The following is a 19,226-nucleotide window of genomic DNA, read 5'->3' on the forward strand; positions in this document are numbered from 1 at the left end:
ACTTTGATTACGTAATACAATGTGAAACATGACGTAGGAAAACTAATGACACATATTAAATCGAAAAAAAAAAAAGTAATATTAGAATAATCATATCAGGATGGATTCAAGGAAGTGCGGAACACAAGTTTTAAAAAGCACAGCAAATTATGTTTACAAGTTATGTTTAAATCCTTAACAATTCACGTGAACTTAATGATTCAACACTTGTGGAAATTTTTCAAAGTAAACTTACGAAGAAACTACGTATTTTGGACTGTATTTTCCGCTCTTGTAAACAATCAGAAAATACATCAAGCTGGTGTAATATTTTACCTGGAAGCAAAAGTTAAATAATTTTGTTAAGAACTTAAAGCAGAGATTACAATTGGTCGGCCACTGTTTTTACACTTTTCAAAATAGCTCATTCGCGTCTAAATAGTTATGTTCTTGCCTGTAGTGTAGGAAAACATAGGTTCAATTCCCGGTTAGAGTACATACGTAGTTTTGATCACATGTAAAGCTGCACACTCATTATCATGTAATATCAAAAGAATAATTCAATAAAAACACTCAAAATAAAAGAAAAATAAATAATAAAGATGTCAAACTGAGCCTATATCGGTCTAGAACTTCAGAAGTATGCCTAACATCAAACTAATTATATTTCTGATAGTGCTTATATTTGCATAATTTTACCGAACAAGGGATCCTATTATGACGTCACACTCCCATCGCGTCCTTGTCACTCGAAAATTTGCGAAACCACGGTTGCTCAGTGCTAAAACACTCATTTCTAGTGCGCGGGGTCCTTGGTCCGATCCTCATGCCGTGACCTTTCTGGTAGACAAACATCGCATGCGTCGGGTTTCTTCATTCCATACCATTTAACTCATTATCAAATTCACCGTCTCCCTTAGTCTTGGTGCGTAGTCATGAGACGTTAAGTAGAGATTTAATTTAATTTTGAAAATTTGCATTTAAAAAAATGAAACGAAATTTCTAGTTTTAGGTCTCACGACAATGCATCAACGCTAAGGATGGAATTACAGTAATATGCAAGGAAACAGGAGGACCCAGGGACACAATGTGTCAATCAGAAAGTACTTGGCCTCTGGGATCGGACCAAGGACCCCTAGCATTAGAGTAAGCCCTCTGTCATTGTGCCATCGTGCCTCTAGCAAAACCACAGTTATCTATACTAAACGGGTTCAATTCTAGATTGTTTGAATGCAACGTCAAGCTACACGTCTTGGTACAGACTTGGTGCTGAAAAAAAGAGAGACTAAACAACAGGCACGCATGCAAAATTATACAAACTTTGTGTTCAAATATCAAAGTTCACAAGTGCTTACAGCCACACAACAAGATACAAAATGCATCGAAGATTCTCCGTAACAATACAGATCATAAAATATACTTTAGAACGAAAATACATATAGATATATCCGTTTCAACTCGATTGAATAAAATTATAAAATAATACACTGAAATGTATCTTAATAAAACATGTACATGTATTAATAAAATGTAATGAGATTTACTGAAATTCAAAAGTAGTGTAAAATGTGTCACTTGACACACTTTCAACTGCCAGGGATATTTCAATACACCATAATTTAACTTTTAATTGTCCTAAGTACATAAGACTGTATTTCCTTTATTATGTCAGGATTTAATGAGACGATTCTCACTGCAAGCCATCCAAGAGCAAATAATACTATACTGGCTTGACTGTATTCTTATATATATGCGTATGCGTTTTCTACATTCTCAAAAATAGATACATATTCATAATTTATGTTATTTGCAACAAAACATTGGGTAAATAGCTACTTGCTAGTCCAATGATAGTCTAAACCCCTTTTAGGGGATTAGTAATTATAAAATTAGCCACTGATTCCTTTTCTTTGTTCAGAGATATGGAAGAAGTACCATTCCGACATTCACTTTCTTTCATAAAGAACAACCACGAAAAGCCATACACGGTTATTGGTATAATGACATCGAAGCGATGATCTTCGTATAGAAAGTTTTGCTACTATGACGGAACGCAACACAGAACGGAAAGTTAAAGCAATGAACATAATTAGAAAGGAAGATTTTATTTCATTTTATAGCTACAGCGTACAGTTACATCCAAACAAAAGGCATGAAAAACAAAGGAAAAATATATACATGATGCCTGTATAACCCAATAAAAACTTCCAAATATATATATATATGTATATAAAGTCTAAGATTTTCCTACGCTGCGTTATTAGGTTATGCCTTTTCTTCCTTAGAATGTGAAATAACTCAACTGGCAAAGCATCGACCTTGCATTTTCGAGGACACAGGATTTTATTCCACCTTGGACCAACTTCCTGGCAAAAATTTCTCTACGCGTATTTTATTCTGGAATTCAATGACTTTTCTTTTTTTTAAAAAAAAAATCTTCAAATATTTTATTTAGTGATTACACACGCATAGTCACACCAACGGATGTAAAAATCTGCCTGGGAGAACTTTACATACACGATGGGCCAAACAAAGGAATTTCGGTATATTATGGCAAATTCAACATCTAAACATTTGAATCAATATTATGCAGCATTTGTCATTATTTTTTTAAAAATTAACTAGGCTTCTGCCACAATGCAAATGAAACGTTTTGTTGTTGCGGCTATTTTTGTGTAACAAATATCCAAAATCTCTTTGTTCAAAATATTAGGGTAGGGGAGGAGGAGGGCGAATAGAAGGAATAGCATGGCGGCCAACACCGCGCTATGCAGGACCATCAAAACTGAGCCATGGGGAGGAGGTTACTCTTACGTATTATTAGACGTCTATTCTTGCACATATATATGCCATCTGCCACACAAGAATTGCCTTTCCATTATACGTAAATGACATTTTAAATGACCTATTAACTACTGACAACTAACTACGTGTGCACTTGACACAGTATCACATAGAGCGTCCTTTAATGTTGTTGTATCAGCTCAGAATGTAAACAAACGCGTTGCCGTAAGGACTCGCAAAGCCGAAGATGGGTAGACAGTTTGATGTCTATTAGCTAGAAAATCAGTAACTAGTAAACAGTGTGCGCAGAGACAAAGCAGACATTCAAACATCACTTGAGCACAAAATAATATCCAACCTTGTGCATCATTTAAAGTAGAAAATTGATTTCTAATTGCGTTGATGAGGAATGGATTATCTATATTGAACTGATATTTCCTTTATGCCGAAGCGCCAGAGATGCCCCTTCTTTTTCGATAAGCACAATGTTTAGCTCAAGGTTGACTTCCACGCAAAATACGAAATAACTCTTGTACAAATATGACGTAGAAAAAGGACGTTACGCAACCAAGCACCGGCATATACAAACTCACTTCATAAATACAAAAATTATAATAACTTTTAAAAACTAATCAAGAAAACAAAATTAACTTCTCTTACCTCTTGTCCTGGTGGCGATATGCTAATGAGGACTTCGTCAATTTGTGGACGATGATACACAACAGTACCTGACACTTCTCGCCCGTTGTATGTTACATAGACTTTTTGGCCTACTTTGAGTTTAAAACTCGTAATGCTTTGGAACCCAGGTCCCACAATTTCAAGTTCCCGATATTCCCGCACTTCACGGGTTGAATCAAAACGAACTGCGTATTTATTTTCCGAAACACCGTCCTCGGTCGTCTTCATGGCGTGAATAACACCGGTCAAAAATTTTCCGTCCGTTCCAGGAGCGCAAACGCGTGTCCCAATGATAGAACGCTTTGCAAGTCTTTTACCCGTCGACATAGCGAATCAAACAAAAACCTAATTAATTCTATGTACAAACTAACAAAAGCTCACATTCAATATTTTTTAAAAAAACAATCAACACCACAACTTGTAAACAGAACCAAATTTTCCACTTGCTTTCTTCGCCGGTTAAAATAATCCTCAGACGTGATACACAATAGAACGGATTCCGTCTCTACCGACAAAAGTCGTTGTTTTGAAGGTTTCAAAAACGCGAGAACACAAGAAGCACAAACACAATGAAGTGTCTCTTTCACCAGGTTCCAGTTTTAACAATCGATTTATTTGTCGAACAACGTTTCCAGAGTAAAATTTCCAACGAAAATACATAATAATATATGCACGTTCACACACAAACCAAACACCAGCCGACACCATCAGCTGCTCTGCCTTGCCTTAGCCTGCCGGCTGGTACAACAGCTGACAGATATCAACAAAGCCACGTGATGTTCGGATCGTCTTCTCATTGGACGAACACTCACTGACCTAGATTTTCTATTGGTTCTCCGTCTTGTTTTTATATTGTCAGGTGTTGCTAACTTGATTTAATGTCCTTTAAAGTCATACTTGCTATAAAATTGACAGAGAACAAATTGCATAATGCCGGTACTCTGTTATTTTCCTAACCGCATACGCATCCTTGCAAAGGGCAGAAGCTATCCAAGGGGAGAACGCCCTGCGAGTGACGTCACACTGTAGTGAAGATGACCTTGTTTACGTTGCTTACTTCCTGGATCTGTCCCCCCAAAGATGTGTGTACAAATCGATACGAGTTGACATTACAAGTGCAAAAGCGATGGCTCCAGTTTTAACGAAAACACGTAACAATAACATATACCTTACACAGAGCAGAATTTTCACTGCATTCAAATATGCCTGGAAGTTCATTTCGGAGAGAGACTTAATTTACAGGGAGTAAAACAGAACAGCCTTGCGCTCTTACAAGTATAGCCATAGTTATGGGTTTTAAAATCAAAAACACACACGTTGCTTTCGTTTATTTCTGTACGAACTCGATAATTCTATCACGAAAGTTACTTTTGAGCGAATATTTACGTATATTACACTTAACTTTATTTACAGTTTTGAGCATAAACTTGAAGTTAAAAACGTAAACAAATACCCTGGTTACCACGCCAACACCATCTATTGAGCATGTCGCGAACTACTCCAGACCTACTTTTCACAGCTTTGTTTACATCGTTTATTTCAATTACGTCAAAATATTTCGTTGCAATTCATCGAGTAAGAGTGACACTAAGAGAAAGAAAGAATGTTATTACATATATTTTATAGCTCCAATAAATTGAAATGCTTTTTCTTTGCGCTTTTCCCTCTCACGCTAGACGCCAAGCGAAAAGGAGGGCTTGTCCTAATTCTACGGTATTCATATATCACGACGTCCGGCCGGCATTTTACCTTGGAGTTACGCAAGTATGTCCAAAGCTTGTTTCACGTAATGCTAGAAACAATTCAAGGCATTTAAGCATTATAAAATAAAGTTCACTCTTCACATTGAAGTGTCTAGTTTTATAATTCAGTTTCCGGGACGTCATATTCCTCCAAAAGATGCAATAAGATCCTTTTGTTCGTGAACAACTGGAATACTGCTACATGATGGATCGATTCGAGTCGAGCTAATGCAAAAGGCTTAAGTTTCATTGACATATTAACGAATGTTTCACGGTTCTCATATCCTATAAAAATTATTCAAGTTAAAACTCCTTGGTATGAAGGGCTATGGCGAGCTGAGCAGCTTTTAGTGGGGTTAAGTGTGGTCAGCACATTGGCTTCCTTTTCCATTTCTGACTTTCTAGATCAGAATTCGCTACCTTCCAATTCAAATAGCTTTCCCCACTCGCCTATTGATGCTGACAAGCTGTTCACCGGGAAACGAACCTGGATTATCCTGCTGCGTGAAAGCACTAACGATCATTATTAGGTTGCAGAATAATAAACTTTTTACTTCGTCTGGAAACCACGCTTTAATCTGCAATATACTCGTAACAGTCTTCAATAACGTAAACACAAAAAACGAGCAGATATAAAATAAATTCGAAAATGAAATGAAATCTTGAGTTTTACGTCTCACGAATATGCCGGTTAGGCTAAAGGAGACGGTGATGATGAGTATGAATGAAATGGTGGAATGAAGGAAGTGGGAGGAAACGGGAGAACCCCGAGGAAACCCACGCACACGGTGTTTGTCCACCACGAAGTTCACTTGGCGGGGGCAAAAATAAATTTGATTATGTACTTAATCTCTCTTCTGCTGCATTAGCTCACCGGGAATCGCCTTTTGGGAAGGGATTAATACTTTAGAAGAGGTTCTAACTTCAGTGATAGTCATTTTTCAGTTTTATATGAATAGCTATTCATCCAATTTTATCAAGTTGTTTTAATAATCATAATTCAACACATATTTAAACTCTAAGTTGCCACACTGTTATGCTTATTTAAGATGTTTTTTTCTAAACATTTTTGTTAGCACGATTCATTCTAGTGTTAGGTTAAAATGTCCGACATCGCAATTAGAAAGTGGTGTACGCAAAGCGATTTCCAGGTTTTATCCCCTTCCTACAAGGTTACGGAAAAATTCAAATAATAATAATATGAGATGTACCGAATAGTAAAGGCGAACTCTTCCTATAAGTTATGTACAACTTGAACCTCGAAAATTACATTTAAAAAGCAGCACCATTTCAGATTTAGCTGGAGGCACTACGGCTGTGGTAGAGCGTTAACCTCTTAAGGTCCCGGGTTCGATCCCACTCACGTCAAATTGGCTTTGTAGTAGACAAACACTGCGTACGTGGGTTTCCTCACATTTCCTTCATTCCACAATTTCCCTCACTCATCGTCACCGTGTTCTTCAGCCAACACGGCTGAATTAATTCATTTTTAAATTTTGCTTGAGGACGACGACACAAGATTCTCCATCGACATGAGAATTTCACGTTTTTTGTTAGTATATTAGTATACTTGATTAAAAACTATTATTCCTCAACCTCAGGGGGTGACAATCATCCCTAATGACATCCCTGTATTTAAGGTGTTTTTAGTAGTAATACCAAACTACTCTGTGACAGCCAATTCTTCTGCCTGTGTGTGTGTGTGTTCGTGGAAGTCGTTCCTCTTTCCCGTAGAACAAACAGAGTTACTTAATTTGAGATCGCGAAGACGAGCGAAAAATCTATATATAATTACGATCTCTTAGAGGAAAATTATATTTTAAAACATTACTAGCTGAATCTGCGCTGTCTACACAGCGTATCATTCATATATACGCATATCCTTGTCATTCCTCACATCATCTGTGTATGTCCTTTTACAGACACAAGTAATAGACGTCTTGATACAAAATCGGCAAGGGGTACTATAAAGAAGAGATTTTTTCAATATCTCGCACCGTTCACAAGATTTGAACCTACTTCCGGCTGGAGTTTCTAATTCAAATATGATCAGTGTTTTCTTCTTGCATGCAGTATGTAATAAGCAAATACATTACATACACATTATTTTATATATATATATATATATATATATATATATATATATATAGTGTTCATTGGACAAAACACTCCAAACAATAAAGATTCACCTTAGACTAGAGAAATGGTTATCCTTCGTTATTCATTATCATTTGCCCATGAAACTAACGCCCGAAAGATATACAACCCCTATATACACAACGATGTGGTGGTGGGATGTATAACTCGTAGGATATGATGCTTGACTTTTTTTTTTTTTTTTTTTAAATAACACTTCCAGTGTTCTAAAAATGTAATAAAGAAATAACGGCCACGTTTTTGAAACATTCAATTAAAACTGGACAATCTATAGAAAATTTAGAATCGACCAATGAAAACGGCATGTTTCAAGCACTTCTTGTTTTCGACATATCATTGTCGAAAGGATTGGAGACAAACATATAAATCTAGCATTTTAATATATAGGTAATTCTGATAAGACATATTTTTATTTCCATGCTTATTGTCCAATACAGCAAAGAATATTAAACAAATAAGGAATTGTTTAAAAACTAATTGGAATAAACGAGGAATGAGCCTGGTGAAATAATACACATTGAAATAAAGCTCAAAATAAATGCTAGTATGAAACCTTAGCCTGCTTTAATTTTAGTACGCTTCACATGCGATCAGCAGCAATAATCAAAAAGTTTATTATAAACCGGAAATCATTTATGGGAGGTCGTTGGAAGATGATGTGATAAAAGGTGGTCATGATATAAAATAGGTTGAGAAAACATGTCTCCGAAAAGAGCTTCAAAATAAATGGACCATTATTCTGACAATTGAATGTATTATCAGGAAACAACATTCTTTTGAGTTCGCAGAAGAAACTATGTATTGAAAAATCACACGTTATCTGAAATGATACGAGGTTGGATGTTCGAACACCCCTTGATGAAATTCCGTGTACGTTACTCATTAGTACATTGGGATAACTAAGATATTTTGCTAAGGGCGGCAATGGCCCTTTAGTTCTGTAAGATCGTTTTAGACTGTGATCCAATGTTATTCTAGGAGAGGGGTCAATACCCCTTTAATTACGCCTAGGTACCACAAATGACTAGAATTCTCTCATTTTGAGAGCACCTTGCTCAATAACAAATTTCATCTTTTGTCCTTCTGATAAATCATCTATTAACTATAAAGATCATCTAACTATCTCTTTCACCTTTTGTGTGTGTGAGATATTCGGGGTTTGGTTTCAGGTTTGAGGTATGAACCCGAGTAGGTTAGATCTCACTTTCAAAGCAGTAGGTTCTATCTCATGTAGTTTCGGTGCTGAAAGGAAATGTTACAACTCGAAATAATCAATAAATACAATCTCTCGGAGAAAAAAACGAATTGCTATTGGTATAAACCTAGCAAATATCTAGTGTATGAAATAATACAATACAGTGGAACAGACAGACTGAGGAAAACCAGTAAAATTTTTCCTAGGCAGAGGAAGGGAAGATTTTGTTAGGGCAATACTTCGAAGATATAAGGCCTGATGCAACTTCTACTGCTGTATGATAAATTGTCAAACTTACTTAGAAGTACGACCATTATATTGCGTGTATATCTGAATATTATTCGACTACAACACGAATATACACCATACTAATTATTTTAAAAACCCATAATCTACCCCTTTTTTGTCTCTACATACTTAAAATTAGACAAGGTAGGTATATGTAACGCATGGGTTGCAATGTGCCGCCAATTTTTTGTTTAATGACTATCTTTTTGTTTCCAGGTGTGTGAAGTAAACTTGGGTGACTGAGTCCTGAAAAGCGCACGAAATTGAGAGGACTGTACTTTAAAAACCAGAGATTCATTATCCTCACTCAAAGGGCATACCGTTGCCATTTCAACATATGCAACTGTCATTATCAGACTACGAGTCTTCGTCTGGTCGATCGCCCAAGAACGGGTAAACTACTTTCAGTTCGGAAGCCCCAAAAACATTCAAGTGAGTGAGAGTATTAATGACAACTCAGAAACATCAAACCGACAATGTGCCACTCAGCTTGCGATGACGCGAAGTTCACTGCAAAGAATTCTAAAGATGGAGTTGAAATTGTTCCCGTGCAAAATGCACCTGCTGCAGAGATTGAGCCTCGGAGATAACATAAACCCGTCTCAGGTATGCAGTTCGCTCTGAGAGTTGGCGACGGAACAGGATTTTCTTCAGAATTTGATGATGAGCGACGAAACCCATTTCTACTTAGAGTTATCAACAAGCAAAACTGCAGAATATGGGCCCTGGAAGATCCCAAGGTCATCTATCAGTGTGATTTGCATTCAATAGTGTGGTGTAGCCTCAGAAAGGATTATTTCTTTGAAGACGTTGTCTTCAGCAGTAACAGGGGACCGGTATCGCACAATTATAAGGATTTTTTAAAGATGGATTGTAGCAATAATCTTGCACACTAGTTCCAGCAAGATGGAATTACTGCTCATACAGCACGTGAAACTGGGGCACTGCTGGCACAAATTTTTGGAGAGGTTGTGATTTCCAGATATATGAAGTTCCCCAAATCTAACAGCCACAGATTTTTCCACTGGGTATATCTCCAAGAGCGTGTACACATCACTCATTCAGCCACCATTAAGCAGCTAAAGAACAATATTCGGACCGAGATTCATGAGTTGCAATCAGTAATTTTCCACGAAGTTGTGCACAAAGTACTAAAAAGAACCACTCTCTGTGAGGCTGAGGTCATTTGAAGGACATAATTTTCCACATCTATGTTTTCACATTTTCCAACCATGTACTTCACATCTAAAACAGGAATAATTACATGCATTTCCACACACAAAAAAGTTATACATTATTCAAACCCGATGCGTGTCTTTTGCGCCATCCCGTATTTATAGTGCAAATATCTAAATAATGTTCAATGAAAATAGAAGAACAAATAATTACTCTACCCAGCAGTAGTGTCACATACTTTACCTTAAAATTTCTCATTTTTTGGGTAATTTACTAGATTAAAATCGGAAATAGCTTTAACAATTCTATCTGAAGGTACATTTAATAAAGTGCTATTAGTATGTCTATATACAGGATAACTTTCTTATATATTTTGAAAGTAATAAAGGTAGGTTTAATTGAGTCTACATGGTTCATATTGAAATTCTGGTAATATTTTTTTGAATTTCCATGATTCGTAAACATTAACATTCATGGTTAGGTTTAGATTTTTTACCGATTCCACGATTCCCATAGCCGTCCAACGCTCTCCTTTTAAGTACAGTATAAGTTTCCTTTCTTACTATTATGAATCAAACTTCCTGTATTGGGGATACAATAGAACACTAGTGCCAAACCCGTAATTATACACTAACGATTATCTTTAAAAAATGAAATGAAAATATTTTTTTTTAAAATTTTACGTCCCATGGTTATGCCGGTTAATGATGTCTTTAATATAGTTTCGACATTCTGAACTCATTAAAAAAAAAAAAAAAAAATGTTCTTCTGTAGCATTTGAATTTTTTATTTATTTAATTTGTTCTATTGTTTCAAATCTTGAAGTTTCCCACATCATCTCGAGTTCCCCCTTTGTCTTACCACTATATTTTTGAATCTATTTTGATTCTTTCAAATGTTCCTCATACCTTCTGTGGTCAGCTAAGAATATTTCTGACTCTTCTATGAAATATAGTCGATTTTCCTGACTTTCGACATATTTGGAAGCATTTCCATTACTAAAGCCAGTATGAACAGCAAAAACGAAATCTTTCAGTTTAACGTCCCACAATTATGCCGTATAGTAGTGTTTCTCAAAGTGTAGGTCGCGACACATTAGTGGGCCGCAGACCATTTTTTACTGGGTCACGAGAAGTTTAATGATTTACAAAATTTAATTGCTTTGAAATACACCACCATTACGTAGAATGTCAATGTGTATTTAAGTAAAAGTAGGTGGGCCACAAAATACTATTTATTATTTAATGTGGGTCGCAGTAAGAACAAGTTTGAGAACCACTGCCCTATAGACTAAGGAAGATGGATGATTAAGGTAAGTGAATAATGATGTAGGGGGAAACGGGAATACTCCAAGAAAACCCAGGGACACGATGTTGTCAGTGTCAACCGTAGCCTATACGAATTTTCATGAACTGTTTCAATCACATATTTTGTTGTATTTTTCAACACGTAAGACACTCATATCAAGACTAAACACTAAAATATTCTTGCACTTTTAGTGTAAGGATTTTTAAAGGCTGGAAGTGGAAGAAAGTTACTTCTTAATAACCGAGATTCCTTTAAAATACTGGAGATTTAATACAACTTCATGTGAGTGACTTACCCGTTAGAAAATGTTACAGAGCGAATTCAGAAAAACCTGCAGATGCGATTAAACGAAGTGCTACAATTAATACTTTTCAAACATATTAAAAGATGATTGAATTAATCTTACATAAATTTCTAGTATTCAATAATTTATCTCTCATGAAAAAAATCCGAAAAGGTACTTTATTAGTGTGGCTGAATTTGCTTGCATGATTCTTATGGAAAATGGCTCTTAATGTTTCTGTTTACAGTTTATTAACCATCAGCTGAAGAGAGTTTTAAGTACGAATTTTCAGAAAACAGCATGACCCATTATTTAACAGCTGAAGCGAGGAAGTTAGTTCGTTAATCTGAACTTTTTATTTAGTATAAGTATTTACACAAACTGTTGAAAGATTTACAATAATTTAAGTGACTTACTGAATAATTCCAGAAACTTGCTACTATTAGGTGAGTACTTGGAAGAATCCTGGGAATGATCAGACACTGTTTCTGGAGTTTAGTTAGTATTCTGTTTGCTGATGTAATCTGGATATTATTAAATGTAGTTACTGACTGGTGAGAGTAACGCAAGTGTTGATTGTCGGATCATATACTGTGTAACTCTAAAGTTAGTGACCTCTTGTATAGTTAGTGAATAAACAAGGGAAAAGCTTAATGCTGAATCATTTCGTTAATATTAAGTACCTGAGTTGTAGCTAGTATGTCCTGTAAATTGGATAGATGGTTATGACTGAATTCTAATGTATAAGAACTGACAGTTTATTATTCAGTTAGCGCCTACTCAAGAGTATAAAAGCAGAATAATCCATACCAAAAACAAAACATCAACAGCTACATATACGGGAACACCTGATTAATAAATTTTATTATTCGATGCAATGTGGAAAAGAAATCATGATTTTTTTTTAGAAAAATATATTTTTTTAAAATTTAAATCAAATCTTTCTCCTTGTATGAAAGTCGCGAACTGAAAAAAAAAAAAAGAGAGAGAGAGAGAGAGAGAGAGAGAGAATTAGTATTAAATGTTAATTATGCCATTTAAGTAAAAGTATTGTGGTTAAATTTTGAACTAATCCCTAATCGTTAACCTATTTAATTACAAACAATATTTCTTAAGTATTAAGGAAAAAGTACAGCAATGTTTATGAACATGACACTTTTTTCCACAAAAGTTACTGATAGTTGGCAGAGGAATATTTAAAAAAAATCTTAACTAGCTTACGGCACGAAATACATATAGGCCTAAAATACATAAATTTCGCCTAAGATCTAGTTTAAATGAATTCCAAAGCAAAGTCCGGGTAGGGAAATATTTGTCCAGAACTTTTCCGTCAAGAATGGACTGAAAGAAGGAGATGCGTTGTCGCCATTATTATTTAATTTTGTCCTGGATTACGCTATAAGGAAAATCAAAGATAGCAACCAGGGCCTAGAATTGAATGGTATTCACCAGGTAATTGCGTATGCTGGTGACGTAAATTTAATAGGGAATAACAGAATAGAAAAAATGCAGATGACGTTTGCAGGGACATGGGTTTGGAAGTAAATGCAGAGAAAACTAAACTCATGGAAGTTTGTCGGGATCATAATACGGCAAACTATGGATGCGTTAAAATATCAAATAGTTTGATAAAGTGGATACTTTCAAATATCTAGGATCAATATTGACAGACGAAAACCATATTCACGACAAAATTAAATGTTGACTAAAAGCAGGGAATTCGTGTTATTTTCAGTTTAAAATCTCTTGTCGTGAATTCTGTCGAGGAATTTGAAGCTTAAAATATATAAAATGATAATAATGCATGTTGTTCTGTATGGTCGCTTACTCTGAGGGAAGAACATAGACTGAAAGTACTTAAGAACAAGATCCTGAGACAAATATTCGGACCCAAGAGAAACGGGAATGGTGGAAATTTCATAACGAGGAACTACATAATTTCTACGATTTACCAAACATTGTTAGGGTCATCAAGTTTAGGTGGCTTAGGTGGGCAGGTCATGTAGCTAGGATGGAAGATAGAATAAACGCTTTCCAAGTCTTAATTGGAAGTCCAATCGGAAAACGACCATTAGGAAGACCTAGACGTAGATGGGAGGACAATATTAAGATTGACAGGGCCGGATTTAGGGAGAGGGTGCAAAGGTGCATGTGCACCCCCCTTTCGTTTTAAGTGTGCACTATTTAAAATGAGAAGCTAGCAGTGAAAATAGTAACACTTTCCGAAACTTTCTGCCATCATGTTTCCGTTTGGGACTTAAAAAAGAAAGCAGAGCTCTTCGAAAGCAATAGTTTAAGTCGATTTTCTGAAGGTTGAAGGAAAAGGATTCATCAAGCAAAATAATATAACATTTGTCAATTAGGAAAGGAAAAAAAAAAAGCCAGGACAGAAGAAAAATTTTTCCTGCATATCACTTTTTCCTGATCCTCTTTAGAATATCCTCCCTTCCCCGTATTAGCTTTGTCAGGGTAAAAAATAATATCACTTATCACTTTGAAGAGTTCCAGTGTGATTGGTTATTTTGGTTATTATTTGTGCACCCCTCCTCAGAAAATCCTGTATCCCATCCTGAAGATGGATCTTGTAGAAATAGGAATACGAAGTAGAAACTGAATCCAGTTGGCTAAGGATAGAAGTCAATGGAGATCTTTTGTGAACGCGACATTGAACCTTCGAGTTCCATAGGCCATAGTGATTTTTTTTTGTTATAAAATCTAAAATAAAAAAAAAAGTTTCGGAAAGGGAATCGGACCCTTCTAAATATCCCCTATTGTCTGGGAACAAACAGACGCGCACATAAAAGAATTTTCGTCTTAAATGTACATAGTGATTTGCCCATTTGAAAAGTTAACGATTTAAAAAGTCCTATGTTACGACGAGAAGAAAGCAAGATTCTGCATGACACTCGTTTTCAGTACATACATACATTTGAGTCACATTATCGAAATAACAAAACAGAAACGGGATTTTACTTATTTTCACTTTAAGTTAGCCTATTTCGGAATTTGGTTTAAATCGTGATTTAAATCAGACTGATTTAAATTATACCACTCTGATTCGATGAATGATTGTCCTAATGATAAACTTCTTTGTTTTCTTTTTATTATTTGGATAAAGAAATGCATTATTATGTAATTTGCTACTTATTTCACTTGTAAACGTTTAACAGACAATACATAATTGGTAGGTTTAACACTAAGGCAATAGCGAAGACTTAACCTAGTTTATTATTATGAATGCAGTAATGTATAAAATTTAAAATAAAATAAAAAATACACAATAACAATATAACCATTAGAATAAAAGCTACTGCTTTCCATCTCTAGTCTTCACTGCATACAGAAACTGGATACAAAAATTCACATTACAATGAGCAAAAATTTCGATGCGGCTATTTGACTTATTCTAAAATCAGCTATCTTAATATTCCCTTGCTAGCATAAATATCTTGCCCGGAAAGGTGCTAGAATCTAATTTCTGAGGTAAGACTTATAAACAGGGTCAGTAATAATTAAGAGGAATATTTCACTACAAAATATAGGTTTAAAAATACACTTACCTGATGAACATTTGTGTGTCCAAAGAAACACATCGACCTCAGAGCCTTTCCTTACTCTGTGGATGCTTCGGATATTGTATTCTATTCGGTATGTTTAATAATTTCAAGTCTGCGAAAGTGACACGAAGCTAAATCAACTCAACTGAACAAAGAGGATGGACTTGATATTATATATCTCCGATACAAGCCTTTAACGTTGCATGAGATCAGAAAATTCAGCAAAAGTTCTCTTCCTTTGTAAACAAATGTGTCTTTAGTGGACAAATATTCCGTAAACATTGAAAACTAGTTCGTGTTATTTTTTGCCTTCTTAAAATTTTCAATGCTTATAATGTAAACACAAAGTAAGCTTCTTCATGATTTGTCGACAATACACTGATATCATTTGAAAAAACAGTCGCTAACTAGTTAAGTCAAAACACAGTTAACTGACGCCGTTTCTGAGCTGTTCTAGCAGTTGGTAATCCTCAATTAGAATGCCACGAACAAATTTGGTCTACTTTGATCTTTTAAGAGCTTCCTTTATGATATAATTCAATTTCAAGACAATACTTCGATTCTTTCCTTTATCACTGAAAGTTAAGATGGTTAAAAGCAAGCACGAGTAGAATTTAATTACCTTTCACCATTGGCTCATCACTAAATATCTTCAAGCATTAACAACTGAAGAAAGAAAGAAAGAGAAAAAACACCTCTCCAATCTCAACATAAAACTTCAAAATGCGTATATACTTTGAATGCGAATAAAGTTGTAGAAAAAATTACATTACAACAACAATTTTAGTGTGAAATGTGGAATAAAACTACATATTACTTTTCCACAATTATTCTTCAGAATCCCAGTGCCACGAATATTTACACTTCAATACATCCAAATTCACTGGTTTTTATCATAAGTTGTAGTACAAAATATATAAATTTAATTAATTACCATTTTAAAATTCAGTAAATATTACGTATCTTTATTTTTCCCTAAACTATGATCAGAAGATTTTGTGGCATGATTATTGTGTTACACACACGGATATCCCCATGCCACAAGATATTTGCTGTTTACCATAGACAACATGTTACATGGTTATTCAAAGCTTGAAACAGGTCATGAACTCTTTTTTTCTGTTTTCTAGCCAGATTGGTTGACTGACTTCAAGTAAAATATGTACTTAATGAAGACATGTGATGCTACAAACATATATCTTTCATATCAATTATACTGCAAAATACACAAATTTACCATGTCACAAATGTCCAAAGGAATATTTACATACAGTATATATTACGAAACTGTTTCTCCCATAAGAACAGCAATACGAACAAGATAATTATATCACCTAATTAAAAACAAATTATCTTCCCCAAAATCGTGTTTGGTATCACCAAAGAAGGTACAAAATTTACACAACTGAAAATTTTCCTTTGAAATGCTAACAAATATACTTAATACAAATTAGCCTACCATGATAACTTCTCACTTAAATACCTACATGAGAAGCAGCAAGTGAGAATCAAGTGATTTCATATCACATTATCATTCAGTATACTCTTAACATACAACATTTTTTTTAGCCTATTTGAAATCAGGAATCTATCCAAACCATAACATCAAGAAATTCTTGTTTATTTCCAATATCCCTGATTATTCAACAATATCATTATAATTTCACTTCTCAAAGACACATTGCTCTTATTATCCACAAATTTGTTCTAATCAGATTGAAATTATGTTACTAGGAAGATTATCACTTTCAATTATCAAATTAGGATACAAGGGACGAGAATCAACCAGTATCACCACCATTTTACTGTAAGTCATGTTCAAAACTATACTTCGTATAAAATTTCACCAATTAATTTTTCTGTTTAATTGTTGTGTCTTATTCCTTCAAGGTATTAAAGTAATATAAGATGGATTCAAGTAGTCAGGCCTTACACCATGTCAAGTTTTCCAATCAGTATGCATTAGGAGCTTACAATCGATACACCAATTTGAGGAGTGTCAACGGAACAGTAGGCTTTTAATTAACCCTGTGGAAACGAGCTTTAAGAAAACTCGTGTACCTTTCGGAAGATGTTATGAAAGTTCCTGGCTTTAAGACGTCTAAACATCGTTCTACCAGCTAACAAACCCTATTACTCATACAGTAAATTTTACACACTCGCGGTTTTACTGATATTGGGCAACTCAATGAAATCCTCAAAAGCCTAATTCAAATGTGGAATTTCTTTTAAGTGCTCATGTATCACTTAAATTTTTACAGTTACTCGGCCAGGACATGAACCGAGTTTTAACAAGCGTTTACATATGAGAGACTGTTATAGAATATGTCAGCATCTGGCTGCAAAAGAAATAGCCTTACGTGATAAAAGTTTTCAATATGGTTAAAATAAATAATATGGCTAGCAACTGAATTTCAAAATGTCTGCGGGAACCCATTCCTTCCTCCAAGTATGACCAATACTTTGTTAACCACAAGGATCCTTCGCAAGTAATATGGATGGACTTTACAACATAGTTACACACGTTTCGGTACTAGTAACTTTGGAAACCTTGTAAAACCTGTCAAAACAGACTGGTCTCAAGTCACACTGTCAGAAAGGGAAGAAAGGAAGAAATTTAAGACACAGCACGATAATGAAGCAATCAACAATATCAAGAAAATTTCTCTGAAGACTTTCAAGGAAAGATATACATATAACATATTTTTTGCTCGATTCAAGTTTTGTACTGATGAGAACATAAGGTATCTTTTATGTTAAGTCAAATATAAGGTAACGTCTCAGTAATGCAAGATACAAGACTGATAAAACGCACATTTCGGTAATGATATCGATTCCTATTATCGCTGTTAGACGATGAATAAGAAGAAAATAGAAAATGACATACATAAAATCCAGATATGTGTTACGACGATCGAAAACACGTTTTTTTCTTTCATGTTTCTGGGTAGTGATTGGTGCGAAAGATCTTATTTTACATAGTATTTTACTTTCTTGTGTCCAACGTCAGTGCACCTTACCACTGTAACTGCTGTAAATACAATTTTAGTGAAGCATTTTTTCCTTCCTTGTGGAAAACTTATTGGAAGTCTATGTATCTAATTGCAAAAAACGTCAGACTTTTAAAATTAAGATTCAAGTTTATAAATCATACAGTTACGGTTAAGAATATTAACAACAGCTGCATACCCTTTTTTAACTTGAAATATATATAACAGTTCTGGATTAATGATCATGTCCTCAAAAGTGGTATGATCCGAAGTCCAGTTATGACGTTGAAAGAGCATGGGCTGATATGTCATACCAGCTTTCGTTTCAAGTCTAACAGCGTCCCGTTATTGGAAAATAAGATAAAAATGCATTATATGTGAGCAAATACAGGTTGGCCAAATCAAGAAGTATAACCTTCTGTGTGTTTGTGTTTTAAACTTTGAACGTTGACTAATATCATACTGTACGTTAGGATGCTAAAATAACACCCTGAAAATCTTTCACTTAAGAAGGAGCAAGAGTAATTTCGATTAACACGGACCATAAATACTTTATTTTCGGGGGGGAGGGGGGGGGGCACAATAGTTAGATGCAAAGGACAGATACGTTAATGTAGGTGTAGCAATGGAAGCTTGATGGGCATATTAAAGTTGTTAATTTACTATATTAATGAACAATTTTCTTATGTAATTTTCAATTAATAATATTACAGTAAGTCATAACCCAATAGATATCTATATATAAACTGAAAAGTGCGTATGGACCATGTTAAATCTACACTCTACATCCGTACTAGCGTATCCAATCCTGTTACCTATAAATGACAACAGCAAAACTAAGCTTTCTACAGCAACGAAGGCTAACACAACCCAATATTCTTATCTATTACTGTTACTTTTTGCTTCCTACTTTTCTTTCCTACTTACATTAAAGTTTGCCACATGCACTTATTCTTAACTCTGAAAGAAACGAAGGGTTCACTGATTTCACACTGTTCACTAAGTTCATTGCTTTAATATGGTTTGTATCGAGGAGAAAAGAATTTATCACCGTATCTTTGCTGATGGCCTCTGTTATCATTTCTG

General features: G+C 34.9%; 1 protein-coding gene across 1 annotated transcript in view; it reads right to left on the bottom strand.

The window, feature by feature from the left end:
- Glut4EF (Glucose transporter 4 enhancer factor) overlaps positions 1-7,140 on the bottom strand; it is a 232,949-nt gene extending 225,809 nt beyond the window's left edge. The window contains exon 1 of the mRNA XM_081769615.1: positions 3,424-7,140. Coding sequence (XP_081625741.1) covers positions 3,424-3,771 — 348 coding nt within the window. The 5' untranslated portion in view covers positions 3,772-7,140. The remainder of the gene's footprint in view (positions 1-3,423) is intronic.
- Between the last annotated feature and the right edge of the window lie 12,086 nt (positions 7,141-19,226).

This window comes from Thermobia domestica, chromosome 8 (genome assembly GCF_964235325.1).
Source record: "Thermobia domestica chromosome 8, izTheDome1.hap1.1, whole genome shotgun sequence".
NCBI lineage: Eukaryota > Metazoa > Arthropoda > Insecta > Zygentoma > Lepismatidae > Thermobia > Thermobia domestica.